General features: G+C 36.5%; 1 protein-coding gene across 5 annotated transcripts; it reads left to right on the top strand.

Moving 5' to 3' along the window:
- Positions 1-26,831, top strand: FMO3 (flavin containing dimethylaniline monoxygenase 3). 5 transcript variants are annotated; one of them, XM_004027887.4, is made up of 9 exons: positions 1-83; positions 1,760-1,897; positions 12,687-12,875; positions 16,580-16,742; positions 16,984-17,126; positions 19,694-19,893; positions 23,019-23,374; positions 25,223-25,295; positions 26,118-26,831. In XM_004027887.4, exons 2-9 carry the CDS (start codon positions 1,766-1,768, stop codon positions 26,458-26,460), a joined length of 1,599 nt encoding a protein of 532 aa, XP_004027936.2. In that variant the 5' UTR covers positions 1-83; positions 1,760-1,765; the 3' UTR covers positions 26,461-26,831. The 5 variants fall into 5 exon arrangements, with proteins under 5 accessions (XP_004027936.2, XP_004027939.2, XP_004027937.2 ...); XM_004027888.5 differs by having other exon boundaries at positions 3-66; XM_004027890.5 differs by lacking the exon at positions 12,687-12,875.
- The last annotated feature ends 645 nt before the right edge of the window (positions 26,832-27,476 follow it).

Genomic DNA, 27,476 nt, shown 5'->3' with positions numbered 1-27,476 from the left:
TCTTTCAAACTGCCCAGACAGTTGGACAGGACGTAGACACACAGAAGAAAAGAAGACAAAGAACGGGTAGGAAAATTAAAAAGGTAGGAGGCTGAGGCGGGTGGATCACCTGAGGTCAGGAGCTCGAGACCAGCCTGACCAACATGGTGAAACCAAATCTCTACTAAAAATACAAAAATTAGCCAGGCGTAGTGGTGCATGCCTGTAATCCCAGCTACTTGGGAGGCTGAGGCAGGAGAATCACTTGAATCTGGGAGGCAGAGGTTGCAGTGAGCCGAGATCACACCATTGTACTCCAACCTGGATAAAAGCAAAACTCCGTCTCAAAAAAGAAAAGAAAAGAAAAGAAAAAGAATAAAAGGTGATATAGTAAAGGGTTGAGGGTGGGATGGGTAAATGAAGAAGGAGCATGCTGTAGTTTTATACCAAATATGGCTAGAATGAGAATGATATAATTCAGGCAGTTTGTTTGTTTCTGGGAATCACGGATCATGATGTTTAAACATCCAAGTCTATTTCCCTGCATAGCTATGTGATTTTGTCTAAAAAGAAAAAAAAATTAGTGAAAGAAGTAGTGGTAGAGCCTAAAGACAGTGTCAGCAACAGAAAAAAGTTAGGAAATGTAATTTTCTTAGAGGGGAATGGACGCTGAAGGTAGTGGGAAAAAATTGTTTTTAGGTAAGAACATGACTTCTTTCCCCCACCACCCCCTGGAGAGAAGGTCTCACTCTGTCACCTAGGCTACAGCGCAGTGCTGTAACCATAGCTCACTGCAGCCTCAAACTCTTGGGCTCAAGCGATACCCCAGCTCAACAGGACTATATAATCCCAGAGTAGCTGGGACTATAGGTATGCACCATTTACTTGTCTTTTTAATTGAGAAGGTGAAGAACATTATTGATGGGGAGAAGGGGTGACTACCTGGCACACTGAAATACAGACATCTTCAGACCTTGTTCCTCATTATCCGTATCTAAGTAAAAAGAAGATACAGATTGTGTGTGTGTGTGTGTATGACTATGTGTGTGTATACATATACATATGTGTTTCTTCATTCCCATATACAGGCATATGTATGTGGGTGGGTGGGTGGATGTGTCTACAGGTGTTTTAGTTGCGAATCTTCTTTTATTTCTTCTGCTTACTCTTTTTGGTAGACAGTAAATGACAAAGTCCAAAAGCAAAAAAGATAAATATGTATGCTGGGTCATCAGTCTCTTAATTTTGGAGAGCTGATGACTAAAAACAAAGTGCTTATTTTTTTTCAGAAGAAACTTTCTCTTTAGAAATTAGAGAGAAATGAAAATGTAGTTAGATCACTAAAAGGAATTTGTTTTCTAGAGACAAGGTCTTACTCTGTCACCCAGGCTGGAGTGCAGTGGTACAATCACGGCTCACTGCAGCCTGGAACTCCTGAACTCAAGTGATCCTCCCTCCTCAGCCTCCTGAGTAGCTGGGAGTACAGGCACGTGCCACCACACCCAGCTGATTTTGTTTGTTTGTTTTTTGTTTTGTTTTGTGGAGACAGGGTCTCACTCTGTTGTCCAGGCTGGTTTCAAACTCCTGGGCTCAAGTGATCCTCCCACCTCAGCCTCCCAAAGTGCTGGGATTACAGGCGTGAGCTACCATACTCAGCCAGTGTTTATTAAAAAGTAAAGTTTTTATTAAGCCAAAGAGCAAAATCAAAATAAATAGATAAATAAGTAAATAAATTTTCAGCAATGTTGTTACTGGAAATGTTCTCTGGGCCTTTGCACAGGTGACCATGGGGAAGAAAGTGGCCATCATTGGAGCTGGCGTGAGTGGCTTGGCCTCCATCAGGAGCTGTCTGGAAGAGGGGCTGGAGCCCACCTGCTTTGAGAAGAGCAATGACATTGGGGGCCTGTGGAAATTTTCAGTGAGTAGCATGTTGTTGTAACAGACAGGAAAATAGGTTGGGAAGTGTATAAGAGCACGCTGTGTGCACACAGGTTTCCAAACCTGCTACCATGGCAGTTATCATATCTGTTAGAATTGGAATCCACTAAGTACAGTGTCAAGAGCAGGTTGGAAAGTAACCTCCTTGCAAGTCAGAAGTAAATTAGACAATGGGCTTTGAAATTCTCCATTACAGTTCTCCCTTGATAGATCATTAATAAGAGCCACTTGGACATAAAATTAGTGGTAAATATTAGTTAGGTTTATGTAGTTATAATTATTTACTCATTTAAAACACAATAACTTTTCACATCTTTTTTTTTTTTTTTTTTTTTTTTACAGATTTAGGGGGTACAAGTGCAGTTTTATTACATGGATATAATGTATAGCAGTTAAGTCTGGGCTTTTGTGTAGCCATGACCCAAATAATGTACATTGCACCCATTAAGTAATTTCTCATACCTCAACCCCTCCCACTCTCCTACCCTTCCAAGTCTCCAATGTCTATTATTCCCACATTCTATGTCAATGTGTATACATTATGTAGCTCCCAATCATAAGTGAGAGAATATGTGGTATTTGACTTTCTGTTTCTGAGTTATTTCACTTAAGATAATGGCCTCCAGTCCCATCCATGTTGCTGCAGAAGACATAATTTCATTCTGTATTATTGCTGGGTAGTATTCCATGGTGTGTGCATATATACATACATATATATGTATATGTGTCTGCGTGTATATATACATATATGTATGTATATACCACATTTTCTTTATCCAATCATCCTTATTGGACAACAAGGTTGATTCCATTTCTTTGCTATTGTGAATGGTGCTGCGATAAACATATGGGTGCAGGAATTTTTTTTATATAACAACTTCTTTTCCTTTGGATAGATATCTAGTAGGGGCATTGTTGGGTCAAATGGTAGTTCTATTTTTAATTCTTTAAGAAATCTCCATACTGTTTTCTATAGTTTATTTTCCAACCAACAGTGTTTCCTTTTCTCCACATACTCACTAATATCTGGTTTTTTTGTTTTTTTTTTTGTTTTTTTTTGAGTTGGAGTCTCACTCTGTCTCCCAGGCTGGAGTGCAGTGGCGCCATCTCAGTTCACTGCAGCCTCCACCTCCTGGGTTCAAACGATTCTCCTACCTTAGCCTCCCGAGTAGCTGGGGTTACAGGTGGCCACACCCAGCTAATTTTTGTATTTTTAGTAGAGACAGAGTTTCACCATGTTGACAAAGCTGGTCTCAAACTCCTGAGCTCAGGTGATCTGCCTGCCTCGGACTCCCAAAGTGCTGGGATTACCAGCATGAGCCACTGCGCCTGGCCTTTTTGACTTTTTAATAACAGCCATTCTGACTGGTGTAAGATAGTATTTTATTGCGGTTTTAATTTGCATTTTCTCTGGTAATTCGTGATGTTAAGCATTTTCCCATATGTTTATTGGCCATTGGTATGTCTTTTTTTGAAAAATGCTTATTTATCTCCTTTTTCCACTTTGTAATGGTGTTATCTGTGCTTCTTTAAAATTGAGTTGCTTGAGTTCCTTATAAATTCTGGATATTTGTCCTTTGTTGGACGCATAGCTTGCAAATATTTTCTCCCATTCTGAAGGTAGTCTGTTCACTCTGTTAATTATTTCTTTTTATGTGAAAAAGATTTTTAGATTGTCTATTTTTATTACATTTGCTTTTGAGGCCTTAGTCATAAATTCTTAGTCATAGCCTAGGTGAAAGAGTTTTACCTATTTTTTTCTAGAATTTTTATAGTTTCAGGTCTTACATTTAAGTCTTTAATCTCTCTTGAGTTCATTTTTGTATATGGTGAGAGATAGGGGTCCACTTTCATTCTGCGTATGGCTAATTTTCCAAGCACAATGTACTGAATAGGGTGTCCTTTCCCCAGTATACGCTATTGTCAACTTTGCTGAAGACCAGTTGGCTATAGGGATGAGGCTTTATTTCTGACTTCTCTATTCTGTTCCACTGATCTATGTGTCTATGTTTATACCAGTACCACGCTATTTTAATTACTATAGCCTTGTAGTATGATTTGAAGTCAGGTAATATGATGCCTCCAGTTTTGTTCTTTTTGCTTAGAATTGCTGAGGTTATTTGGGCTTTTTTTGGTTTCATATGAATTTTTAGAATTGTTCTAATTCTGTAAAAAATGGCATTGATATTTTGTTAGAAATTGCATTAAGTCTTTTGGGCATATGGTTATTTAAATGATATTGGCCCTTCCAATCCATGAGCATGAGATGTTTTACCATTTGTGTCAGCTACAATTTCTTTTATTCATGTTTTGTGGTTTTCCCCATAGAGATCTTGCACCTCTGGTTAAATGGGTTCCTAGATAATTTTTTCACTGTTGTTGGCTTTTCCCATTCATTTGGTGAGGCTACCAAAGTGATTGGGACCATGGATTTTAAAGTTTCAGGTGCTGACTTTGGTCTTGTGACACTACAAAACTGAGAATTGCTTTGAAGTTCTTCAATGCCCCTTTGTCCCGTGCATTTGTAATAAGGGTTCTATTAGCAGACATGCATGTATGCACTCATTAAATCACTTCATGTGTTGCCAAACAGCAGCAGGAATGGGGCTTCCCTATGTTCTCCACTCAATCAGTACAGTCTTCCAGCCTTATTGCCTGAGTCTTATGTTTCTTCTTCTGATAAACCCATTAATATATATGCAAATTTAGGAAGATTAATGACCCTTTTAAGCCACTATTTCCTCCTCAAACACAAAATCAGGATTATATTATTTACCTCAATGAAAAGGTTGTATTTAATGAAACAGTGTCTGTAACAGCTGTTTAAATATTATAAAGACATGAGATATCGTTCTTATTAATATAGATATTTTGCAGACTGCAAAAAAATCTTGAAACCACCCAGCATCTTTTTTTAAAAATATGGTATGTTTCTTTTATATATATATATAAAATAATATAAATATATATTTAATATATATTTATATATTAAATATATAAAAAATATAAATATATATTTATATATAAATATAATATATATAATATAATATATATAATTATATATATTTATGTATAATTATATATTTATAATTATATAGATATATTTTATATATTTTTATATATTTATATAATATATTATATATTATATATAAATATATATTACATATAATATACAAATATATGTTATATATATGTATATATAATATATATTATATTTTACATATTAAATATATAACATATATTATATTTTATATATTAAATATATAATATATATTATATTTTATATATTAAATATATAATATATATAATATTTTATATATTAAATATATAATATATATTATATATTAAATATATTATATATAATATTTTATATATTAAATATATAATATATATAATATTTTATATATTAAATATATAATATATATAATATTTTATATATTAAATATATAATATATATAATATTTTATATATTAAATATATAATATATATAATATTTTATATATTAAATATATAATATATATAATATTTTATATATTAAATATATTATATTAAATATATATTATATTTATATATATATAATATATATTTATATAATATATTTATATAAATATATTATATAATATATATATAATATTTAATATATTAAATATATAATATATATTATATATTAAAAATATATATAATATAATTATATTTAAAATATATATAATATAATTATATTTAAAATATATAATATAATTATATTTAAAATATATATAATTAATGTAATTATATTAAAAATATAAACATATTTTTTTATTATACTTTAAGTTCTAGGGTACATGTGCACAATGTGCAGGTTTGTTACATATGTATACATGTGCCATGTTGGTGTGCTGCACCCATTAACTTGTCATTTAGCATTAGGTATATCTCCTAATGCTATCCCTCCCCACTCCCCCTGCCCCACAACAGGCCCCGGTGTGTGATATTCCCCTTCCTGTGTCCAAGTGTTCTCATTGTTCAATTCCCATCTATGAGTGAGAACATGTGGTGTTTGGTTTTTTGTCCTTGTGATAGTTTGCTGAGAATGATGGTTTCCAGCTTCATCCATGTCCCTACAAAGGACATGAACTCATCATTTTTTATGGCTGCATAGTATTCCATGGTGTATATGTGCCACATTTTCTTTATCCAGTCTATCACTGTTGGACATTTGGGTTGGTTCCAAGTCTTTGCTATTGTGAGTAGTGCCGCAATAAACATACATGTGCATGTGTCTTTATAGCAGCATGATTTATACTCCTTTGGGTATATACCCAGTAATGGGATGGCTGGGTCAAATGGTATTTCTAGTTCTAAATCCCTGAGGAATTGCCACACTGTCTTCCACAATGGTTGAACTAGTTTACGGTCCCATCAACAGTGTAAAAGTGTTCCTATTTCTCCACATCCTCTCCAGCACCTGTTGTTTCCTGACTTTTTAATGATTGCCATTCTAACTGGTGTGAGATGATATCTCATTGTGGTTTTGATTTGCATTTGTCTGATGGCCAGTGATGATGATCATTTTTTCATATGTCTGTTGGCTGCATAAATGTCTTCTTTTGAGAAGTGTCTGTTCATATCCTTTGCCCACTTGTTGATGGGGTTTTTTTTTCTTGTAAATTTGTTTGAGTTCTTTGTAGATTCTGGATATTAGCCCTTTGTCAGATAAGTAGATTGCAAAAATTTTCTCCCATTCTGTAGGTTGCCTGTTCACTCTGATGGTAGTTTCTTTTGCTGTGCAGAAGCTCTTTAGTTTATTTAGATCCCATTTGTCAATCTTGGCTTTGGTTGCCATTGCTTTTGGTATTTTAGACATGAAGTCCTTGCCCATGCCTATGTCCTGAATGGTATGGCCTAGGTTTTCTTCTAGGTTTTTTATGGTTTTAGGTCTAACATTTAAGTCTTTAATCCATGTTGAATTAATTTTTGTATAAGGTGTAAGTAAGGCATCCAGTTTCAGCTTTCTACATATGGCTAGCCAGTTTTCCCAGCACCATTTGTTAAATAGGGAATCCTTTCCCCATTTCTTGTTTTTGTAAGGTTTGTCAAAGATCAGATAGTTGTAGATGTGTGGTATTATTTCTGAGGGCTCTGTTCTGTTCCATTGATCTATATCTCTGTTTTGGTACCAGTACCATGCTGTTTTGGTTACTGTAGCCTTGTAGTATAGTTTGAAGTCAGGTAGTGTGATGCCTCCAGCTTTATTCTTTTGGCTTAGGATTGACTTGGCAATGTGGGCTCTTTTTTGATTCCATATGAACTTTAAAGTAGTTTTTTCAATTCTGTGAAGAAAGTCATTGGTAGCTTGACGGGGATGGCATTGAATCTATAAATTACCTTGGGCAGTATGGCCATTTTCACAATATTGATTCTTCCTATCCATGAGCATGGAATGTTCTTCCACTTGTTTGTGTCCTTTTTCATTTTGTTGAGCAGTGGTTTGTAATTCTCCTTGAAGAGGTCTTTCACATCCCTTGTAAGTTGGATTCCTAGGTATTTTATTCTCTTTGAAGCAATTGTGAATGGGAGTTCACTCATGATTTGGCTCTCTGTTTGTCTGTTATTGGTGTATAAGAATGCTTGTGATTTTTGCACATTGATTTTGTATCCTGAGATTTTGCTGAAGAAGCTTATCAGCTTAAGGAGATTTTGGGCTGAGACGATGGGGTTTTCTAGATATGCAATCATGTCATCTGCAAACAAGGACAATTTGACTTCCTCTTTTCCTAATTGAACATGCTTTATTTCTTTCTCCTGCCTGATTTCCCTGGCCAGAACTTCCAACACTATGTTGAATAGGAGTGGTGAGAGAGGGCATCCCTGTCTTGTGCCAGTTTTCAAAGGAAATGCCTCCAGTTTTTGCCCATTCAGTATGATATTGGCTGTGGGTTTGTCATAAACAGCTCTTATTATTTTGAGATATATCTTCTCTAGTTCTTTTAATTGTGATGTTAGGGTGTCAATTTTAGATCTTTCCTGCTTTCTCTTGTGGGCATTTAGTGCCATCAATTTCCCTCTACACACTGCTTTAAATGTATCTCAGAGATTCTGGTATGCTGTGTCTTTGTTCTCATTGGTTTCAAAGAACATCTTTATTTCCGCCTTCATTTCGTTATGTACCCAGTAGTCATTCAGGAGCAGGTTGTTCAGTTTCCACGTAGTTAAGTGGTTTTGAATGAGTTTCTTAATCCTGAGTTCTAGTTTGATTGCACTGTGGTCTGAGAGACAGTTTGTTATAATTTCTGTTCTTTTACATTTGCTGAGGAGTGCTTTACTTCCAACTATGTGGTCAATTTTGGAATAGGTGTGGTGTGAAACCCCCCAGCATCTTATACAATGTTGTGGAGACTACTGTATGTTATTAAAATGTGTTGACAGGGCTTCAGATTAACACACTGGTGATTCTTAGGGCTTTTTGGTTGTTGTTATTTTTGTTTCTTTGTGGCCAAACTTAGGGCTATTTTATCAAGCACTTTCTATATGACACATGACTTTTTCTATTTAATTAAATATTTATAGTAATCCTATAAGCTAGGTATATTTTTTTCCTTTTACAAATGAATTTGAAGTTTAAAAAGAGAAGAAAAAAAATCATACAGCTGATAATAATGGAGAAAAGATCCCAATTCAAGCTTGCCTTTCTCTCCAGTCTATTCTTAACTCCTTTGTAAATTGCTGGTTGCCATTTCACCAAGTGGCCTATTGAGCTGACCATGTCTTTCTTTTTTTTTTCTTTTTTTTTCCTTTTTTTTTTTTTAGACAGAGTTTCTCTCTTGTTGCCCAGGCTGGAGTGCAATGGCACAATCTCAGCTCACTACAACCTCCACCTCCTGGGATCAAGGGATTCTCCTGCCTCAGCCTCCCGAGTAGTTGGGATTACAGGTGTGTGCCATCACGCACCGCTAATTTTTGTATTTTTAGTAGAGATGGGGTTTCGCCATGTTGGCCAGGCTGGAATCGAACTCCTGACCTCAGGTGATACACCCGCCTCGGCCTCCCAAAGTGCTGGAATTATAGGCATGAGCCACCACTCCTGGCCAGCCGTATCTTATACACAGTGATCTTAACCAAAGCCTCATACTCAAACTTAGTTTGCAAGACGTTGCTGAAGATAGAACGCACTGCTGATATGGCTATTGAGAGGAACACAGCCAAAGACAGCTAATTTGTCTTTTCTTGCTGCTCGAGGAAGACTTTAAAATTTGAACCTGGCATCATAGGTTGATAAAACTGAACTGCAACATGTGCTACCCTTCAAGAAAAAGAAAGGATAGCCCAGAGGGTAGAGCCTCAGGCCCTGAGGGCAGAGGCCTGAGCCACAGCCTTCAAGCCTAATGGAATTTATCCTACTGGATTTCAAAATTGCTTGGGATTAGTGATTCTTTTCTTTCCTCCTTTTTCCTCCCCGGTTAAATGGGAATGTCGATAACGGTTACCCATGCTTGTCCCACCACTGTATTTTGGAAGAAGATAACTTGTTTTCTAATTTCACAGATTCACAGATAGAAATTTTGCCTCATCCTGGTCCATATCCAGAGTCTCATTTATACCTGATTTAGATAATTTATATGATGATGAGATTTTGGACTTTTGAATTGAAAATACATAAATGACAGTTGAGACTTGATTTCATGCTGCTATGGGTTGAGACTTTGAGGATGTTGGGATTGGGTTAATGTATTTTGCAGATGGGATGGATGTGAATCCTTGGGAACCAGAGGATGGCCTGTAATAGGCTGAACAATTGAACAATGCCCCTCCTCAAAGATATTGCATCCAAATTCCTGGAACCTGTAAATGTTATCTTACTTACAAGAGAAAAGGGTATTTGCAAATATAATTAAGTTAAAAATCTTAAGATGGAGAGATTTTTCTGCATTATGTGGGTGAGCCCCAAATGCTATAATGAATGCATCGTTAAAAGAGAGAGGCAGAGGGAGATTTAACACAAAGAGAAGAGAGAAGGTGATGTGATGACCTCAACAGAAAGAGAGAAATTTGAAGATGCTATGCTCTATCTTTGATGATGGCCAGAGAAGCCATGAGTGAAGGCGTACAAGAGGGGTCTTGCCACTGAAAAAAATAAGAAATGCCAGCATCCACCAGAAGCCAGAAGAGGCAAGGAATGGATTCTCTCCTGGAGCCTCTGAAAATGAACATGGTACTGTCACACTTCGTTTTCAGCCTACTGATAGTGATTCCCGACTGCTGACTTCTAGAACTGTGAATCAATTGCTATTATTTTAAGCCATTAACTTTGTGGTAATTTATTACAGCAGCCACAAGAAACGAATACGTTTGGTTTTTCAGCGTTTCCTATTTTACTACTGTGAGGGGGCTTATAGATTGCAAATGGAGCAAACAGCAGTGTTTCTCAGATCACTAGAAGTCTGCAGCAATAGGCTGAGTATTCACATTATAAGATTGTTATAAAATTGTTCTAATTTTGTATTTGCCTTCCCTTTGGTTTCTAACATCATCATTTTACATTATCTTAACTTTTTTTAAATTTCAGAGAGATCCAAACATTGGTTAAAACTTAGCTAACACTAAGGGTGCATATAGTTGAAACTGTTGGAGCTGTTTACTGCAGCACTTTCTATGCCCTTCTAGTTCTGACTTCTAACCCTGATCTAGAGCCACGATGATGTATTTCCCTCACCTTCTTTGGTCACAGAAGGAGGACATTTCACCCAGATCTGCGGCCTAATCACAGGCCACATTTCTGAATAGGCCACGGATCTGGGTAAAATGTCCTCTTTTCTCAGGAGCTCCCCAAACAATAAATCAGTAAATCATATGAATTTTTGCATGAAGTTTTATGAATAGAGGCTTTCTTCTGGGAATACCTCCCTTTTTTAACTTCCTCTGATTTTTTTCTGGACTATGTATCAGTTTTTTTCTTTAATGTTTCTTCTCTCTTTATGCTGATTATCATCTCTTTAAACTTACCCAACTCACAGAAAGCTACAAATTTTTGCACTTCCCCATCCCACATGCCTATAGCAGAGTCAACAAACCATGTGAGCAGCAGAAAATTCATGTCCTATTTAAAGAACACGCTGCTTTCTGAAATGAACATGGCAACTAATCTGCCAATTAATTATTTGTCAATAATGAAACTGCAGCCACATTGGCTTTTGACGTGATTGTAATATTCCAATATTATACTAAAATTTCATGTTCTGGGAGCCCTGACAACTTTGAGTTAGATGAGCTCTAATTAGAAGTTTCTAGTGCTCAGTACTTTCCACTATGAACTAGCAACTACACATAGAGATCTACAATCTGATCTTTCATCATGAAACTTGAGATATAAGTACCTTGGTGCTTCAACAGAGCTAAACCAAGGCTCCACCTCTTCCTAATCATGCTCCAACCAGTATTTTTTTTTAACTTAATGCCTTTTATTCATTCAACAGCTTGCTTTGCAGAGCTCACAGCTGTAACAGATGTGTCCTATGGTAAGCTCTTCCGCAGTAACTGTAGCCTGTTGGTCATGAGCTTCTATTTGTTGAACTCTACATTGTGACTGACAAACTTGGCTGCACCTTAAAATTACCTGAAGAGCTTTTAAAACTTGCTGTCAATTAAATCAAATTCTCTGAGAGTGGGACCTAATGCTCAGTGTGTTTTTTAAAGCTCCCAGTTTATTTCAGTGTGTGGCTAAAGAACCACAACACAATATCCTAACCTTCTCATTGCTGATCATTCTTTCTTCAATGTTCTTTTTCTTTATTCATCATCACTTAACATTTCCTCTAAGGCTTTATTAGCATAGTTCTATAATTCCTTAGAGTTAAAGCAAATTCAGATATTTTTACATCATTGAAAGCTAAAACTTTGTTACTTACATAAGTGCTTAAAAGGCATGCAATGCCCATAAATTCTGTGTTAGATTCAAAATAGTTAACCTTATTTTATACATTATAGAAATTCTAAGGTTAATTTTTTAAAAATTAGGTCTTAAAATGCTTACATTTACAAATCTGATCAATAGTTGCAACCTCTTGTTACTGTTTGCTTTTATAAATTGACCATTAGATGCTTGTGCTCATGAGTTGACACATTGAAATTATGCAAGGTTGAATTTTGAAAAATCTCTGTCACCATATTTAATGGTTCAAGGGAATGAAAGGATTCTAGTTACATAGGCCTAAAGGACATAATGAAATTTAAAATTTGTTTCCCTTAGAAAAGAAAAGATTAAGATACATTTTCTTAAAAGATATTAAGAAAGGTATTCTTCCATATCCTAAGTTCCCTTAGTAAGTTTCCATGATTAGCATCAATTGTTGAAGTGAAGTTAATTTATGTGTGTCTTACCGAATTTACTGTGGATAAAGGATGACTCAAGTAAGTATACAGTTGGCCATCTGTTTTTGCAAGTTCTGCATCCACAGATTCAACCCACCATTGATTAAAAAAATCCAAAAAAAACAAATAAAAAATAAAAATAAAAATAAAAAAACAATACACTACAACTATTCATTAAGCATTTACATTGCATTAGGTGTTATAAGTAACCTAGAGATGATTTAAAGTATCTGTATATAGGTTATACAAAAATACTATATCATTTTATATAAGAGACTTGAGCATTCGTAGATTTTGGTAACCACGGAGGTCCTGGAACCTTCCATAGATACCAAGGGATGACTGTAATTACTTGGAACCAGCCCTGACCATGATCAGTATACTCATTTACCAATTTGCTTCCATTTGATACTATACATTCACAGGACCATGCAGAGGAGGGCAGGGCTAGCATTTACAAATCAGTCTTTTCCAATTCTTCCAAAGAGATGATGTGTTTCCCAGACTTCCCATTTCCCGATGACTTCCCCAGCTTTATGCACAACAGCAAGATCCAGGAATATATCATTGCATTTGCCAAAGAAAAGAACCTCCTGAAGTACATACAATTTAAGGTAAGATGTTATCAACAATTTAGCTCTTGTCATAATGCTGAAGAAGTCTATGTCTACTACTGGATTCTCATTTGTTCCTTTCAGTTTCCCTTTCTAATTTGTCAACATTTTTAACAGTGTGGCCTCTCTAACTCTAGGTTTAGAGAATTACCTTCTTCTCAAGGATACATGGAAAATTCACAAAATTTGACCACCTACAGTTCTTAGACTAAATCACTACTAATTTAGAAATCAATACCAAAGAAATAAATGTAAAATACCTGTGAATTTGGAAATTAAAAACTCTTTTTATCTAAATAACATATAGGTCAAAGAAGAAATTTCAATGGGAATTTAAAAATATCTATAACTGAATGTTAATTTAGTCTATGTATCAATACTTGTGGGAAACATAGGAAGCTATATTTTCATGAAAATTATAAATGTAAGTGTTTATATTAGAAAATGAAAAAGTTTAAAAATAAGGTAAGAAAGTTTAAGAAATTAGTAAAAGAAAGACAGAATAAACTCAAAGAACATAGAATGAAGGGGATATAAAAATAAATTTATAAAATGTAAAAAAGCATATGTACAAATTGAAAGTTAATTATTTGAAAGGACTAATAAAATAAACAACAGGAGCCAAGTGCAATGGCCCATCTTATAGTCCCAACACTTTGGAAGGACAAGGCAGGCAGATTACTTGAGTCCAGGAGTTGGAAACTAGCCTGGGTGACATGGAGAAACCATGTCTCTACAAAAAATACAAAAATTAGCTGGATGTGGTGGCACATGCCTATGGTCCCAGCTACTAGGGAGGCTGAGGTGGGAGGATTGCTTGAGCTCGGGAGGTAGAGGTTGCAGTGAGCTGAGATCACGCCACTGCACTCCAGCCTGGGCGACAGAGTGAGACCCTATCTCAAAAAATAAATAAATAAACAATAGATAAAAAGCTGGCAGTGTAAGGAAAAAATAATCAAAGGCACAAATAAATAATATTGAGAAGGAAAGGATAGACAAAATGGATACAGATGAATAAAACAATATAACAAGAATACTATAAAAGTGTTTGCCAAGTAATATTTTAAGTTGGTTAAATTTTCTCAATTTAAAAAAAAAATCTTATCAAAACTCACTCAATAATAAGTAGAAAGCCTGAATTGTCGTTTGATGATTTATAGTTCTTTTGACCTAGAAATTAAAAATCTTCCCATAAAGAAAATAAACAGTTCCATGGGTGAGTACTTCCAAACTTGCAGTGAACAAGTTATTTCAATATTTTAGAAACTTTCAGAGACTTGAAAATGAGATATGATTTCCAAAGTTATTTTATGACATTATTACCTTTACATCAAAAGCAGACAAGATAATATGAAATAGGAAAATTACAGGCCAATCTCCTTCATGAAAATCAATGTAAAAATCCTTCAAAAATGAATCCAACAGAGTATTAAAAGAGATTAACTGGGTCAAATGGTATTTCTAGTTCTAGATCCCTGAGGAATTGCCACACTGACTTCCACAATGGTTGAGCTAGTTTACGGTCCCACCAACAGTGTAAAAGTGTTCCTATTTCTCCACATCCTCTCCAGCACCTGTTGTTTCCTGACTTTTTAATGATCGCCATTCTAACTGGTGTGAGATGGTATCTCATGTGCCCTAAAACTTAAAGTATAATAAAAAAAAAGAGATTAACTGTCTTGATTGAGTTGAGATTGGCCTAAGTATGCAAGAGTATTTTAATACTAAGAAATATAAATATATATTTTACTACAACAACCTGTTACAGGCAGAAAACCACATGTTTATTTAACAAATTCAGAATTTAAAATTCAGTTACATTAACTGAAATTTAACACCTATTTATGCGTGAAAGATAAAAAAAGAAAATCAAAAGAAAACTCTCGCCAAACTTAGAGCAGAACTGTCTTGAACCAGCAAAACATACGCAAACATTATCTTAATCTTTATCTTAATTTATCTTAAATCTGCACTGTTCAATATAGTAGCCACTAGTCACAAAACTGAGATGTGCTATAAGTATAAAATATACAAAAACTTTCCAAGTCTTATTATAAAAAAGGAAAGTAAAATACCTTATTAATAAATTTTAATTACATTTTGAAATGTTAACATATCAGACAGATTGAGTTAAATTATACATTTTTTTTCAGTTTTTAATGTGACTATTAGAATTTTTTTTTTTTTTGACACAGAGTTTCCCTCTTGCTGCCCAGGCTGGAGTGCAATGATGTGATCTTGACTCACCATAACCTCCACCTCCCAGGTTCAAGTGATTCTCCTGCCTCAGCCTCCCAAGTAGCTAGGATTACAGGCATGCACCACCATGCCCAACTAATTTTGTATTTTTAGTAGAGATGGGGTTTCTCCATGTTGGTCAGGCTGGTCTCGAACTCCCAACCTCAGATGATCTACCTGCCTCACCCTCCCAAAGCGCTGGGATTATAGGCGTAAGCCACCATGCCCGGTCTTAGAAATTTTGTAATTGCATATGTTGCTCATACTATATTGGTACTGGTCAGTGCTGTGCTAAAGGATGAAAAGTTAGAAGCATTCACTTTAAAGTTTCAGAACAAGATAAGAATTCCTAATTACTATTATCAATAGCACTTACTTCTTTTCAATAGTCTTAAGAAATTTAAGAAACAGTGCAGTAAGTAAAGAAAAATAAAGAGAATGACAACTCAAAAGAAAGTAAAACACAGTTATTGAAGATAATGTGATTCTGTATGTAGTAAATCCAAAAGAATATATAAATTACTAGAATTCATAGCAATACAAAAAGAGTTAGGCAAGGTGGTGGTATATAAGATCAATATATAAAAATGAATTGCATTTCTGTAAACCAGCAGCAAACAGAAACCTATCCAAAAAAAAGTTGCCATATATAATAGCATAACTAATTAACTAAATAATCCCACAGTTATTCTAAGCAAATTATGTATTAGGTCTTATGAGTCCATAAGTGCTCATTTTATTATATTTCATAACTAACAAAAATGTAACATATATGTGTTTGTGTATTTCTTATATGTATGAAATAGTACATAATAAAGCTTTTAAGAACAATTAATACCAAATAGAGATTCTTTTTCCAATATAATCAGAAGAATTGAAAGATTTTTTTAAAACAGGGAGCACACCAACAGGCAGCCATTTAGCTGTGAACAAATATTTATTGATAATCTAGTCAAAGCTACTCAGTGTATAGTCCAAGTGACATCAGTGTCACCTAGGAGTGTGTTAGAAACTTGAGTTTAATAGTTTTAACTTTAATTTAACAAATCTAATAATTTTCTGGATCACGTTTTCATATATTCTGGTTCAGTACATCTATCTTTGAGTTATCTTTAATGTACTGAACGAGAACATACAGGAATGTGATCCAGAACATCACTGGCCATCAGATTTTCTAGTATATGTGATGTGCACCTCTTATAAATTATAATTGAATTCACTGCCATATCTCCAAGGGGTGTCACTCTTGTACTCCAGAAGATACTGGTTATGCACAAGAAATCATGCAGGGACAAATAGACAGATACCATTTAGTGTTTTGATTTATTCTGAGGGAATTTTAAATTTGTAATATGTATCTTAATCATTAAATATTTTTCTTAACCCTCTTCTCTTTTTTCATACTGTACCTGCCAAAACCATTTGCTAGCATAGAAAAGAGGGGTTTCTTTCTGTATTTCTCTTAGACATTTGTATCCAGTGTAAATAAACGTCCTGATTTTGCAACTTCTGGCCAGTGGGATGTTACCACTGAAAGGGATGGTAAAAAAGAATCGGCTGTCTTTGATGCTGTAATGGTTTGTTCCGGACATCATGTGTATCCCAACCTACCAAAAGAGTCCTTTCCAGGTAAGGCCAAAATTTAAGCTGCTAGCCACATAACTGACAAAAATGAATATCTTGATAATGTCTTCTTTTTTCTAAAAGTATAAGCAGGTTAAATTAAAATATACTTCTGTTATATCTAATATGCTTGGTGTGTTAAAATAGCACATTATTGTGACTGCATCTATTCACAAGGTCGCTTCTGTTAAAGTCTTTGTTTAAATATATGACTCAAACTGCCATATATTTCTCACTTTTCACTCAGGACTAAACCACTTTAAAGGCAAATGCTTCCACAGCAGGGACTATAAAGAACCAGGTGTATTCAATGGAAAGCGTGTCCTGGTGGTTGGCCTGGGGAATTCGGGCTGTGATATTGCCACAGAACTCAGCCACACAGCAGAACAGGTACTACTCCCCGGGTACTCGGGTGACTCTCGTTACTGACAGAAGAGTTATTATCGTTTGAAAGGTGTGATATGAAATGTGGGGGAGGAGAGAAGGGTATCTGATGTAAAGACTAAGTGGTATTTCACATAGCTGAGCTTCCCCAACTAACAGGTGAGGTTTTAAATCACTTCATAGACAAAGGCAGAACATCAGCAAGGAATAACTGTCATTCAACAGTCTCCTTCTTCAAGACATTTGGTGCCTAATATCTCGGATCAATTTCTCTAAAACTAGCACAGATTTAGGGTTAAGGTTATGAATCTTAGACTCGGGCAAGTCCTTCAATCTCTCTGAGGCAGGTTTCTCAATGGTAAAACAGATAAAAATAGAACCTACTTCTGGGCTTGTTATAAAGTTAAAGCTTTTGAACAAGACTTAAGCAATACAGAGTGGCTCATTTATTCATTCATTTATGATGCATGCACACATTTATTCAATGACTACTTATTGAGGGCCTACTATGTGCCAGGCACTGGCTTGGGTGCTGAAGACAGTGGTGAACATAACAGGCATGATCCCTGCTCTGGAACAAGAGCTGCCACTGGAAAAAAGGATAAACAAGTGATTCAGGCACTAAATGCTATGATTCCAAAACTGGATGCTTCACAAAGGAGGTAGAACAGAACCAGTCCTTGAACAATAAATATAAATCATGAGACTGAAGAGGCGACAGAAGCTGTTCTTAGAATTGGAAATGCCACAAGCAGAGGCATGAAGACAAGAAAATGAGCATTGTATATTTTACTATTGTAGGTTATAGTTTCATCTTGCTGGAATGGAGGTTCTTAATGCTAACAATTTGTATGATGATGCATTATGGTACTCAAATACCTTCCTGTAAATGGGCTCCTTTGCTTGTGGGAAGAAAGTAGTTTTATAACAGAAAGGATAAATGAGGACCAGAAATGTCAATTGTCTTCTTGAAAGTCATTGAGAAAATTAATGTTTGAGCCACTGAAGGGTTACAGAACTGAAAGCCAAAGCTTCCGAATCCAAGGAACAGTAGTCATAGGATTGCATTACAGGAAAGAAAGATTGGGATCAGATTATATCACATATTTTAAGCACTTGAATGACAGGATAAAATAGATTTCTGCGTAAATAAAGGTAAATCATTATTTCAGCTTCTTGGGTTTAGGAAATTTATGATGAACTCATAGTTTTCAGAGATTTCTATTTGTATATGTGATTATTTGCATATGTGATAAAGGGAAGATCAATTTCAGAGGCTATTTAATTAATTGATCCTTTAGTCGCTTCTTTTTTTTTTTTTCTTTTTGGAGACAGAGTCTCACTCTGTTGCCCAGGCTGGAGTGCAGTGGCACAATCTCGGCTCACTGCAACCTCCGTCTCCCAGGTTCAAGCAATTCTCCCATCTCAGCCTCCTGAGTAGCTGGGATTACAGGCACCCACCACCACACCCCATACCCAGCTAATTTTTGTATTTTTAGTAGAGACAGGGTTTCACCATATTGGCCAGGCTGGTCTTGAACTCCTGACCTCAGATGATCTGCCCACCTAGGCCTCCCCAAATTCTGGGATTATAGGCGTGAACCACCATGCCTGGACTCCTTTAGTCTCTTCTTGTCTAGTTCCTCTTATAACAAATGCCTTGAAGTGATATGGCATATAAAAATTGGTTTTAAAAAAGAAAAAGAAAGCCTGAAAACTACACTATTATGGATTAGCATAACAGAAGGGGAAGGAAAGGAAACTGACATTTACTGAGCACATACTATCTGCCAGGTAACGTTAGCCATGTGACATAGTTTATCACATCGAATTAACGCTTACACAAATTTGATGAGGCAAATTCGATTCTCTCCATTTTAGGAATGAGGGAACAAGACTAGAGAAGTTAAAGGAATTTTTTCAAATCACATCATTAATAAGTAGGAGAGCCAGCGTTTGAGCGTATGGTTTTCTGATTCCAAATTTCTCACCTTCTTTCCAGATAGTAGCAGGCATTTTGGTTTAAAATGCCTATTTTGAGATCATAATTGCTTATTTGTAGACAGCAATAGTTAGGTAAGCGCTAGGGAAAACATGACTAGAATTCAGTTATCAGTCACCTGTAGCAGAGATTGATTAAAATATGAAAATTTGCCTGCAGCACTGTGACAAGGTGGCTGACCCTAAGATGTAGATGTAAAGTTCAGACGTTTATTTGGGAACACTCTCAGGATCAATACTTCCACAGGAAGGGAAGGAAGCTTCCGTTTACTTTGAAGCTGGGATGGTCCTTTGGCATTGCCCCAATTTGAGGTGAGGGACTGGGCCTTTATACGCCCGCACTGACCAGTCACTAGATGGAGGAAACTCAGAAAGAGTAGAAGGTGTTGGGTGAGGCCCATCTCTTCAGCCAAAGCAATGGTCAAAAAGGACTGACAGCTGAGAGATGTCTTCTGACACCACTTTCTGCAGCTGGGGTAATAGATCCATTCCTCAAGAGGGATCTGGGGTGCTCACCAGAATATCCACTACAAATGGTCACTAATTTCATGGTTGAATTTGTGTTTTTTAAGGTCATGATCAGCTCCAGAAGTGGCTCCTGGGTGATGAGCCGGGTCTGGGACAATGGTTATCCTTGGGACATGCTGCTCGTCACTCGATTTGGAACCTTCCTCAAGAACAATTTACCAACAGCCATCTCTGACTGGTTGTACGTGAAGCAGATGAATGCAAGATTCAAGCATGAAAACTATGGCTTGATGCCTTTAAATGGGTAATGCAGAGCTAAACGTGATATGCCTTCTGGCTTTTAGTTCAGTGTCAACAACCCTTAATGTCCTGTAAGTCCAAAACAAATCAAAGTATTAGCAATCACAACTCATATATCAGAAGATAAAGAACTGCACAAATTAAGAGTGATTTCCTATTTTGCAATCCTCCTTACTATATTTACACAGCTGGAAAATTATATAATGCCTCAGGAATTAGTCCCGGGAGTAATGATAATCAAAGTTAACCTCTTTTAAGCATTTTATACATGTCAGAGATTTAGCAAGACTCTGCTAAGGCTCTGGCATATATTATTTCATTTTATCCTTACAATTATGAAGAGAGCTCTATTAGTATCTCCATTTTAGAGATGAGATAACTGCATTTCAGTGTAGTTAATAACTTTACTAAGGTCCCACAGCCAGGAAGTAGAAGCAGCATTCAAAACAAACCCAGATCTGCTGATTCTAGAGCCTCTCACTCTTGGCCACTTGCTCTACTACCTGTCACTTAATGGCAAAGTTAAGCACATCAGGAGAACGTTTCATGTCCTACCTTTCCCTTTTCATTTCATCACCCACCCCTTAATGGACCCCTCTCACTAAACACATACTTACCAATGCTTGCATCTTCAGTCTCCTTCCCATCTTCTCCTATAACATCCTCCAAGCCAGTAACATAACAAGAAATGACTTTGACAAGAGGTGAAAAACCCAAGTTACGAGCTGTTTACATCAAAGTGAATTCATTAATTTGACAAACATTTATTACACGTTTATTATATGCCATGTCCTGTGTTTAGCCCTGTGAATATAGTAGTGAACAAAACATGCAAAAATCCCTGTCCTCATTGAACCTACATTCTAAGTGGTGGGAAACAGACAAACAATAGCATAAGATCATATGGCGATGTGTGCTTTGGGGAAGAAAACAAAGCAGATAAAGGTAATGGCAAGTGCTGTCAGGACAATTTCCAATAGAGTCCTCAGAGTATGTCTCAGGGAGGAGACTTTTAAGAAAACCTCTGAAGGAGTTGAGGGAATGAGCCATGAGGGTCTCAGGGGAAGGGTATTCCAGACTGAGGACACAGCCAGGGCATTTACGGGCAGGGCTGGCATGATCAACAAACAACAATGGGGCTTCTCTTCCTTGAGAAAAGAGAAAGAGGGGAGAATGCCAGGAGATAAAACCAGAGACATTAAAATTGTTGGATGGCGTGGGCCTTGTAGATCATTGTAAGGACCCTGGCTTTTACTCTGAAAGCAATGGGAAATTACAGCAGGCATCTGAGCAAATGAATTACAAGACCTAAATTAGCATTGCAGAGATTGATCGGCTGCTGTGGTCATCATTCAATGTAAGGGTAGGGCAAGGAAGGAAGTGAAATGACCAGTTAAAAAGCTACTCTCAAAAACCTGAATCAGAGGGGATGTTGGTCTGGACCAAAATTGTTAGCAGTGAGTGGTCAGAATTGGGCAGATTTCTGGATAGCTTGAAGGTAGACCCAAATAGGATTTTCTGTGGACTGGATAGAGGATGAGAGAGCAAGGAGGGAGTAAGAATGTCTTCAAGATATATGAAAAAGGATGACATTGACATTTACTAAAATGTGAAAAACTGCAGGAGGAACAGAAGTTCAGTTTTAGACATATTAAAGTTGGAATGCCTATTAGACATTCCAGTAGAAGAATGTTGAGCCAGCAGTGGGAAACACAAGACAGGAGGGAGGCTCAAACCAGAAGTTAAAACTTTGGAGTCATGAGAAAATTTTTCCTGAAGAAATGGAACTAGATGACATCTCTTCAAGAATGCGTGTAAGTGGAGGAGACTAAAGGTCTGGGGGCTGAGTCCTGAGGTATGCCATTGTCAGAAGTCAGGAAGAGGAGAAGAGGAGAAGACATCTGTGGGAGACAGAAAAAGAATAGCCAGCAAAGTAGGAAAGGGACTGAGAGAGAGTGATGACCTGGAAACAAAATGAATACAGTGTTTCAAGAAAGAGGAAACCATCAATTATGTTAAATGCTAAGTTGAGTAAAAGGGAAAGTGAGGGTGGATCACTGGATCTGGGAGCTTGATTCTGATGTCCTTGACAAGAGCAGTTTCAGTGTGGTGATGGTGGAGGTAAAAACCTGATGGCCACAGGTTTCAAATAAATGGCAGGTAATAAGTGCAAGTGAGTCAAGCCTTTTTCCAAGTAAGATTCCAACCAATCTCCTTGTCCAGCTCAGTTTGTTCTCCAGTGGAATCTGCCTGTAGCACTCTCTCACAGCTCCCACAGCCATACAAGAACAACACTCTTTCCTTCAACTGTATTCACATTCATCCCTGGGTTCAGATTTCTCTGCTCCCACTACAGATATTATTGAATAAAAAGTAGTCCAAAGCTCTCTCTTTCCAGACTTGCAGTCGCCAAAGCCTCAAACTGGCACCCTCCCTCTGGCCTTATTTAAATTCCTGGGTGCTCCCTCCTTCACCTGACTGGTGCCTCTGTCTGCATGGGGCTCATACTTCATCCCTCAAGAGCCCAGCTGCAGCTTTCACACCTTTGACTTTCCTCCTCCTATTTGGTCTTCTCCACATTATGATGACCACCTTGGAGTATACTGAATTAAGAATAACAGTTAACATTTTCGAGCTCTATGCATATGCTAGAGACTGTGCAAAACTCTTTACATCATTTAGGGAACTTCTGAGGTAGTTCAAACATTACTGACATTCCAGATGAGAAATATGAGACACCAAGAATTTAAAAAACATAATCTTATCAAGGTTCCCACTGAATAAGTGGCAACTTTAAAAATGTAAACACCGAGGTACCCTCACTTCAGAGTTTTTCCTGAAACACGCTTTAACAGGGAACTGGGCATAAGCCTTTATTCCGGGATTTGGAAAGAGCTCCATGGAAGAGAAGAATCACAGAAAATAGAGATGGGGCCAGCAAATAGCAACTTCTCTTACTTCCCAATGTTGCTTCCCATCAATTTTGTTCTTCAGCCATATTGGAGATACTCTATGGCTCAGAAAAAAAAATCTTGGGTCATTTTTTCCTTCCTTATCAATTTATATATGGACCAATAAAACAAGAGGGAAATATTACACTTCCAATAATTGTCTCTGTTTTCCATACAGAGTCCTGAGGAAAGAGCCTGTATTTAATGATGAGCTCCCAGCATGCATTCTGTGTGGCATTGTGTCCGTAAAGCCTAACGTGAAGGAATTCACAGAGACCTCGGCCATTTTTGAGGATGGGACCATATTTGAGGGCATTGACTGTGTAATCTTTGCAACAGGGTATAGTTTTGCCTACCCCTTCCTTGATGAGTCTATCATCAAAAGCAGAAACAATGAGATCATTTTATTTAAAGGAGTATTTCCTCCTCTACTTGAGAAGTCAACCATAGCAGTGATTGGCTTTGTCCAGTCCCTTGGGGCTGCCATTCCCACAGCTGACCTCCAGTCCCGCTGGGCAGCACAAGTAATAAAGGGTAAGTCAATAAAGAGGCTCATGAATTGCGAAGATGAATGCCAGTGACAATAACTTTGGATCTTTGTGAAAACAATAATCCTAGTTACAAGGTCCCCTTCAGTTTTGAAAATTTATAATTCTATATTTTTTGGTACTATATTTTGTTAGCAATTTAAAGTATACCAGTTTGGATTATTGTATGAAATACTACAAGATATTATTAGAGGAGGTATTTTGTGACTTACAGCTTCTTACAGCTGATAATTACCCAAGATCATTTATTAGACTTGAGACCACCAAAGCTTACATCCACTTAAGACTAAGTGAATGACAACTTTATAAAATTATGATTGCAAAACTCAGTAGAATTACATTGCTTGAAAAGTTCATAAGAAAATATGTTTACGAGCCAACATCCAGCCAACTTCAAATATCCACAGTCATGGAAAATATGATTGCTGGAAGGCAATGGTTTTTCTACTATTATTTTCTTCCCTGACCAAAAAAGGACAAACAGTGGATCAACAGAGGCAGAAAGCGCTAAGAACAAACAGTGGATCAATAGAGGCAGAAAGTGCTCAGTGTAGTAGATGATCAGTCTGTAATACATAAGAATACTGAGTTCTTATATTTTACAAAGGAAACAACAAACTTGATTGGGGTCAGGCAAGAAAGGCAGGCAGCATCCCCCAGCAGCAGGCTGGAATACAGTTGTGGGGAGATGCAGATCACACGACCAGGTAGCCAGGAAGGTAATGGCATGAAATTTCACTCAGGATTCCACTTAGGGTTCAGACCCAGAGAGGCTGGCATTAAAGGAAGGGTAGGACCCTCACTCTCTATGAGGACAAGAGTTGTACCCTGGGCTCTGAAGAAAGGAAACAAGGCAATTTATGGGGAAAATTGATGTACATGGCACAGGCTGTCTTAAAGGAAATGAGACACAAGGCAAACAACCTAGGTTTGGAAAACCAGAGTACCAAGACAAGAGGGGCTAGTTACAAGCAACCCAATGGCAGTAGTTGGCAGGCTAAAAAACAGTCTCTTTCTTTTCAATCTCTTCCTCTGAAAAGCATGACAAGTTCCAAGGCCTGGAACCATACCATATCTACAAAAGCTGTTCAAGTGATCCTCCCTGTAAGAAGTGTAGAAATGGGAAATTAAGCAAGCCATTGTAGGTCTTAAGTAATCATATCTGGGCTAAGAGTTTTATTCTCTTTCAAGTTGATTCCAAGATTACCAAAGAAATCATCCTAAATTTGAAGTGTTTCCGGACACAAAAGGCTGTTTTGGTCTGGGTTATAGAGAACTCTGCAAACTTATGTAAACCTGGATCCTGGGGCAGCCCCAAGTCAGATCTAGTCTCCTGGGTCTCCCTTATGTCTTTGCTGACTTGTGGACAGTCCATATCCTCAGTCATATTCAAGAACTACTGGCTTTCCATAGAAAAACTTAGCCCTTCACCAAATTCTATATCTTATCTTCTGGAAATTCCATTTTCTGGCAAAGCAGGATTAATTTCTATGAAGATTTTTCTTCATAAATCTTGGAAAAGTGATGCCAATTCACCTCTGTTTGGCTATAATTTAAAAGACAACATTCTTAAAATATGACTGAGATTAAAATAAATCTATGAAACTGTTTTTTGAAACATCTTGTAACCAGTTTAAAAGCAAAGCTATTTAGGTAATATTTTTAATTATTATGACAAATATGAGTTCTGAGAAGACTAGAACTGAATTTGATGTCTGTCTGAAAATGAACACCAATTAATGTGATTCATAACTCATTATTAAAAAGGGAAAATTACAGGCTGGTCCTATGCCAGACTCATTTAATTACCATCATGTCTTTCCTTCTTTATCAGGAACTTGTACTTTGCCTTCTATGGAAGACATGATGAATGATATTAATGAGAAAATGGAGAAAAAGCGCAAATGGTAAGAGTACCTATTGTAATAGGAGTGTAGGATTTCCATAGAAAAGTGAGAATTTATGAATGCTTGGAACTGTTTTAATCTTAAATTATCCTGAATGACATCATTGGAATGACAGCCACAAGCTATATTCATCCATTCAACAAATATTAATTGAAGACCTACGTTGCTTCTGACATTGTATTAAGTTCTTTTTAGTACAAGGCACAGAGTGAATAATAGGATTGAGAATCTACATTACATAGACAGTTTTAGCCCTCCATGCCTCCTGTAATATATATCATAGAAAGGAGACCCAGAAAGGATTTGAAATCAGAGGAGTTTGGGAACACATGGATGTGGACTTCCATTCTCTAGCCCATAGATCCTCTAAGATGTAGAGGATATTTCAAAGGTATACCTCTAATGAAAATGACTCAGAAAAGTGAGAATGAATCTGGAGAACTGGGCTCCACTTCTAGTTGTCACTAATTAGCTCAGTGGCCATGAACTATTATAGAAGGATCACTTGAGCAAGAGGCAATCTATCCATTTGTAAATAAGGATAAAAAATGTCTTTCTCAGCTGCATTGCAGTGTTGGGGTATTTCCAAATGAAACCAATATGAAAGTTCTTTAAAAAAACCACAAAGTACAGGATAAACAAATGACATTCTCCTTATACAAGAAATTGATGTTGTATGTCAGGGTAGTGTGGGAAATTTTTTTAGAAAGAGAGAGACATTGATGTTAATTCTCACTGATATAAAGTTGCGAGCCATTTTCTCTGTTCTGTTTCTACACAGAGTTTGGGTATCCATAGTGGTGTTTTCTCTCCCATCTCCAGGTTTGGCAAAAGCGAGACCATACAGACAGATTACATTGTTTATATGGATGAACTCTCCTCCTTCATTGGGGCAAAGCCCAACATCCCATGGCTGTTTCTCACAGATCCCAAATTGGCCATGGAAGTTTATTTTGGCCCTTGTAGTCCCTACCAGTTTAGGCTGGTGGGCCCAGGGCAGTGGCCAGGAGCCAGAAATGCCATCCTGACCCAGTGGGACCGGTCGTTGAAACCCATGCAGACACGAGTGGTCGGGAGACTTCAGAAGCCTTGCTTCTTTTTCCATTGGCTGCAGCTCTTTGCAATTCCTATTCTGTTAATTGCTGTTTTCCTTGTGTTGACCTAATCATCATTTTCTCTAGGATTTCTGAAAGTTACTGACAATACCCAGACAGGGGCTTTGCTATTTAAAAATTAAAATTTTCACACCACCTGCTTTTCTATTCAGCATCTTTTGCAGTACTCTATAGACATTAGTCAGTAACACAGTGTTATTTCTAGGCTCTGAAATAGCCACTTTAAGAATCATGTCATGATCTTAAGAGAGCACTAATCATTTCTGTTTGGGTTCCACTAACACTTCAAAATCAGAACTATGTTCTTTATATCTAACTTAAATCATTTCCTGAAACATTTTGACATGATTCCTTTTTCCTTTTAAACAATGTATGAAAGATGTATTTTAAATCTAAATAAAGAGCAAATTAAGCAGAATAATTACAATATGATACTCTCAGGCTAGTTCTATAAGCTATTTGCAGGGTCAAGGGGGGAGCTTGGCTATTACATTATTTTTCATTTGTTTGTTTTGTGCAACATAATCCAGGTAAGACCTCCTCTTCCCTGCCCAAGAAACATAGCATAAAGACCTGGTCTATATTGAAAGTTAACACAAAGTAATTTGTTTTATTTATATTCTCAATAAGGAAACAAACTTTTCAACTTCCAGCAGCAAAAGAATAATAGCAATAGCAATGAGTGTAGTACCAAATAATACACCTTTTAGCTTAATCTTTTAAAAATTAAATATTTAGCCAAAACTGTGACCAAAATCTAATGCTTATAGATTAAAGATTTATAGTCTTATATAGTCTACCCCAATAAACTTATAAGGTACCAGAATAAATCTAAAACTGTATTTTATAGTGTGTTACATTTTATAGTTAAAATTTTCATAATTATGATTTTTAAATTTTGACATTATAGAGCAGATAAAATCACCTGCCAGAATCATCAGTCATCAGAGGGCTCCACCAGTTATTATACTACATATTTCTTACTAAGCCTTCCCTTCCAACTTAGATCAATGGAGCAAATATATATGTGTGTGTATATATATTCCTCTTAAAGATCCACCAGTCC

Source organism: Gorilla gorilla, chromosome 1 (genome assembly GCF_029281585.2).
Source record: "Gorilla gorilla gorilla isolate KB3781 chromosome 1, NHGRI_mGorGor1-v2.1_pri, whole genome shotgun sequence".
NCBI lineage: Eukaryota > Metazoa > Chordata > Mammalia > Primates > Hominidae > Gorilla > Gorilla gorilla.
The sequence above is the reverse complement of the archived record's forward strand: the minus strand, read 5'-3'. Positions and strand labels throughout refer to the sequence as shown.

Coding starts and splice junctions, on each gene's coding strand:
- FMO3 (XM_004027887.4), top strand. CDS start 1,766: ATGGGGAAGAAAGTGGCCATCATTGGAGCTGGCGTGAGTGGCTTGGCC. Junction 17,127..19,693: donor TCAGCCACACAGCAGAACAG/GTACTACTCCCC, acceptor GTGTTTTTTAAG/GTCATGATCAGCTCCAGAAG. Junction 25,296..26,117: donor ATGGAGAAAAAGCGCAAATG/GTAAGAGTACCT, acceptor TCCCATCTCCAG/GTTTGGCAAAAGCGAGACCA.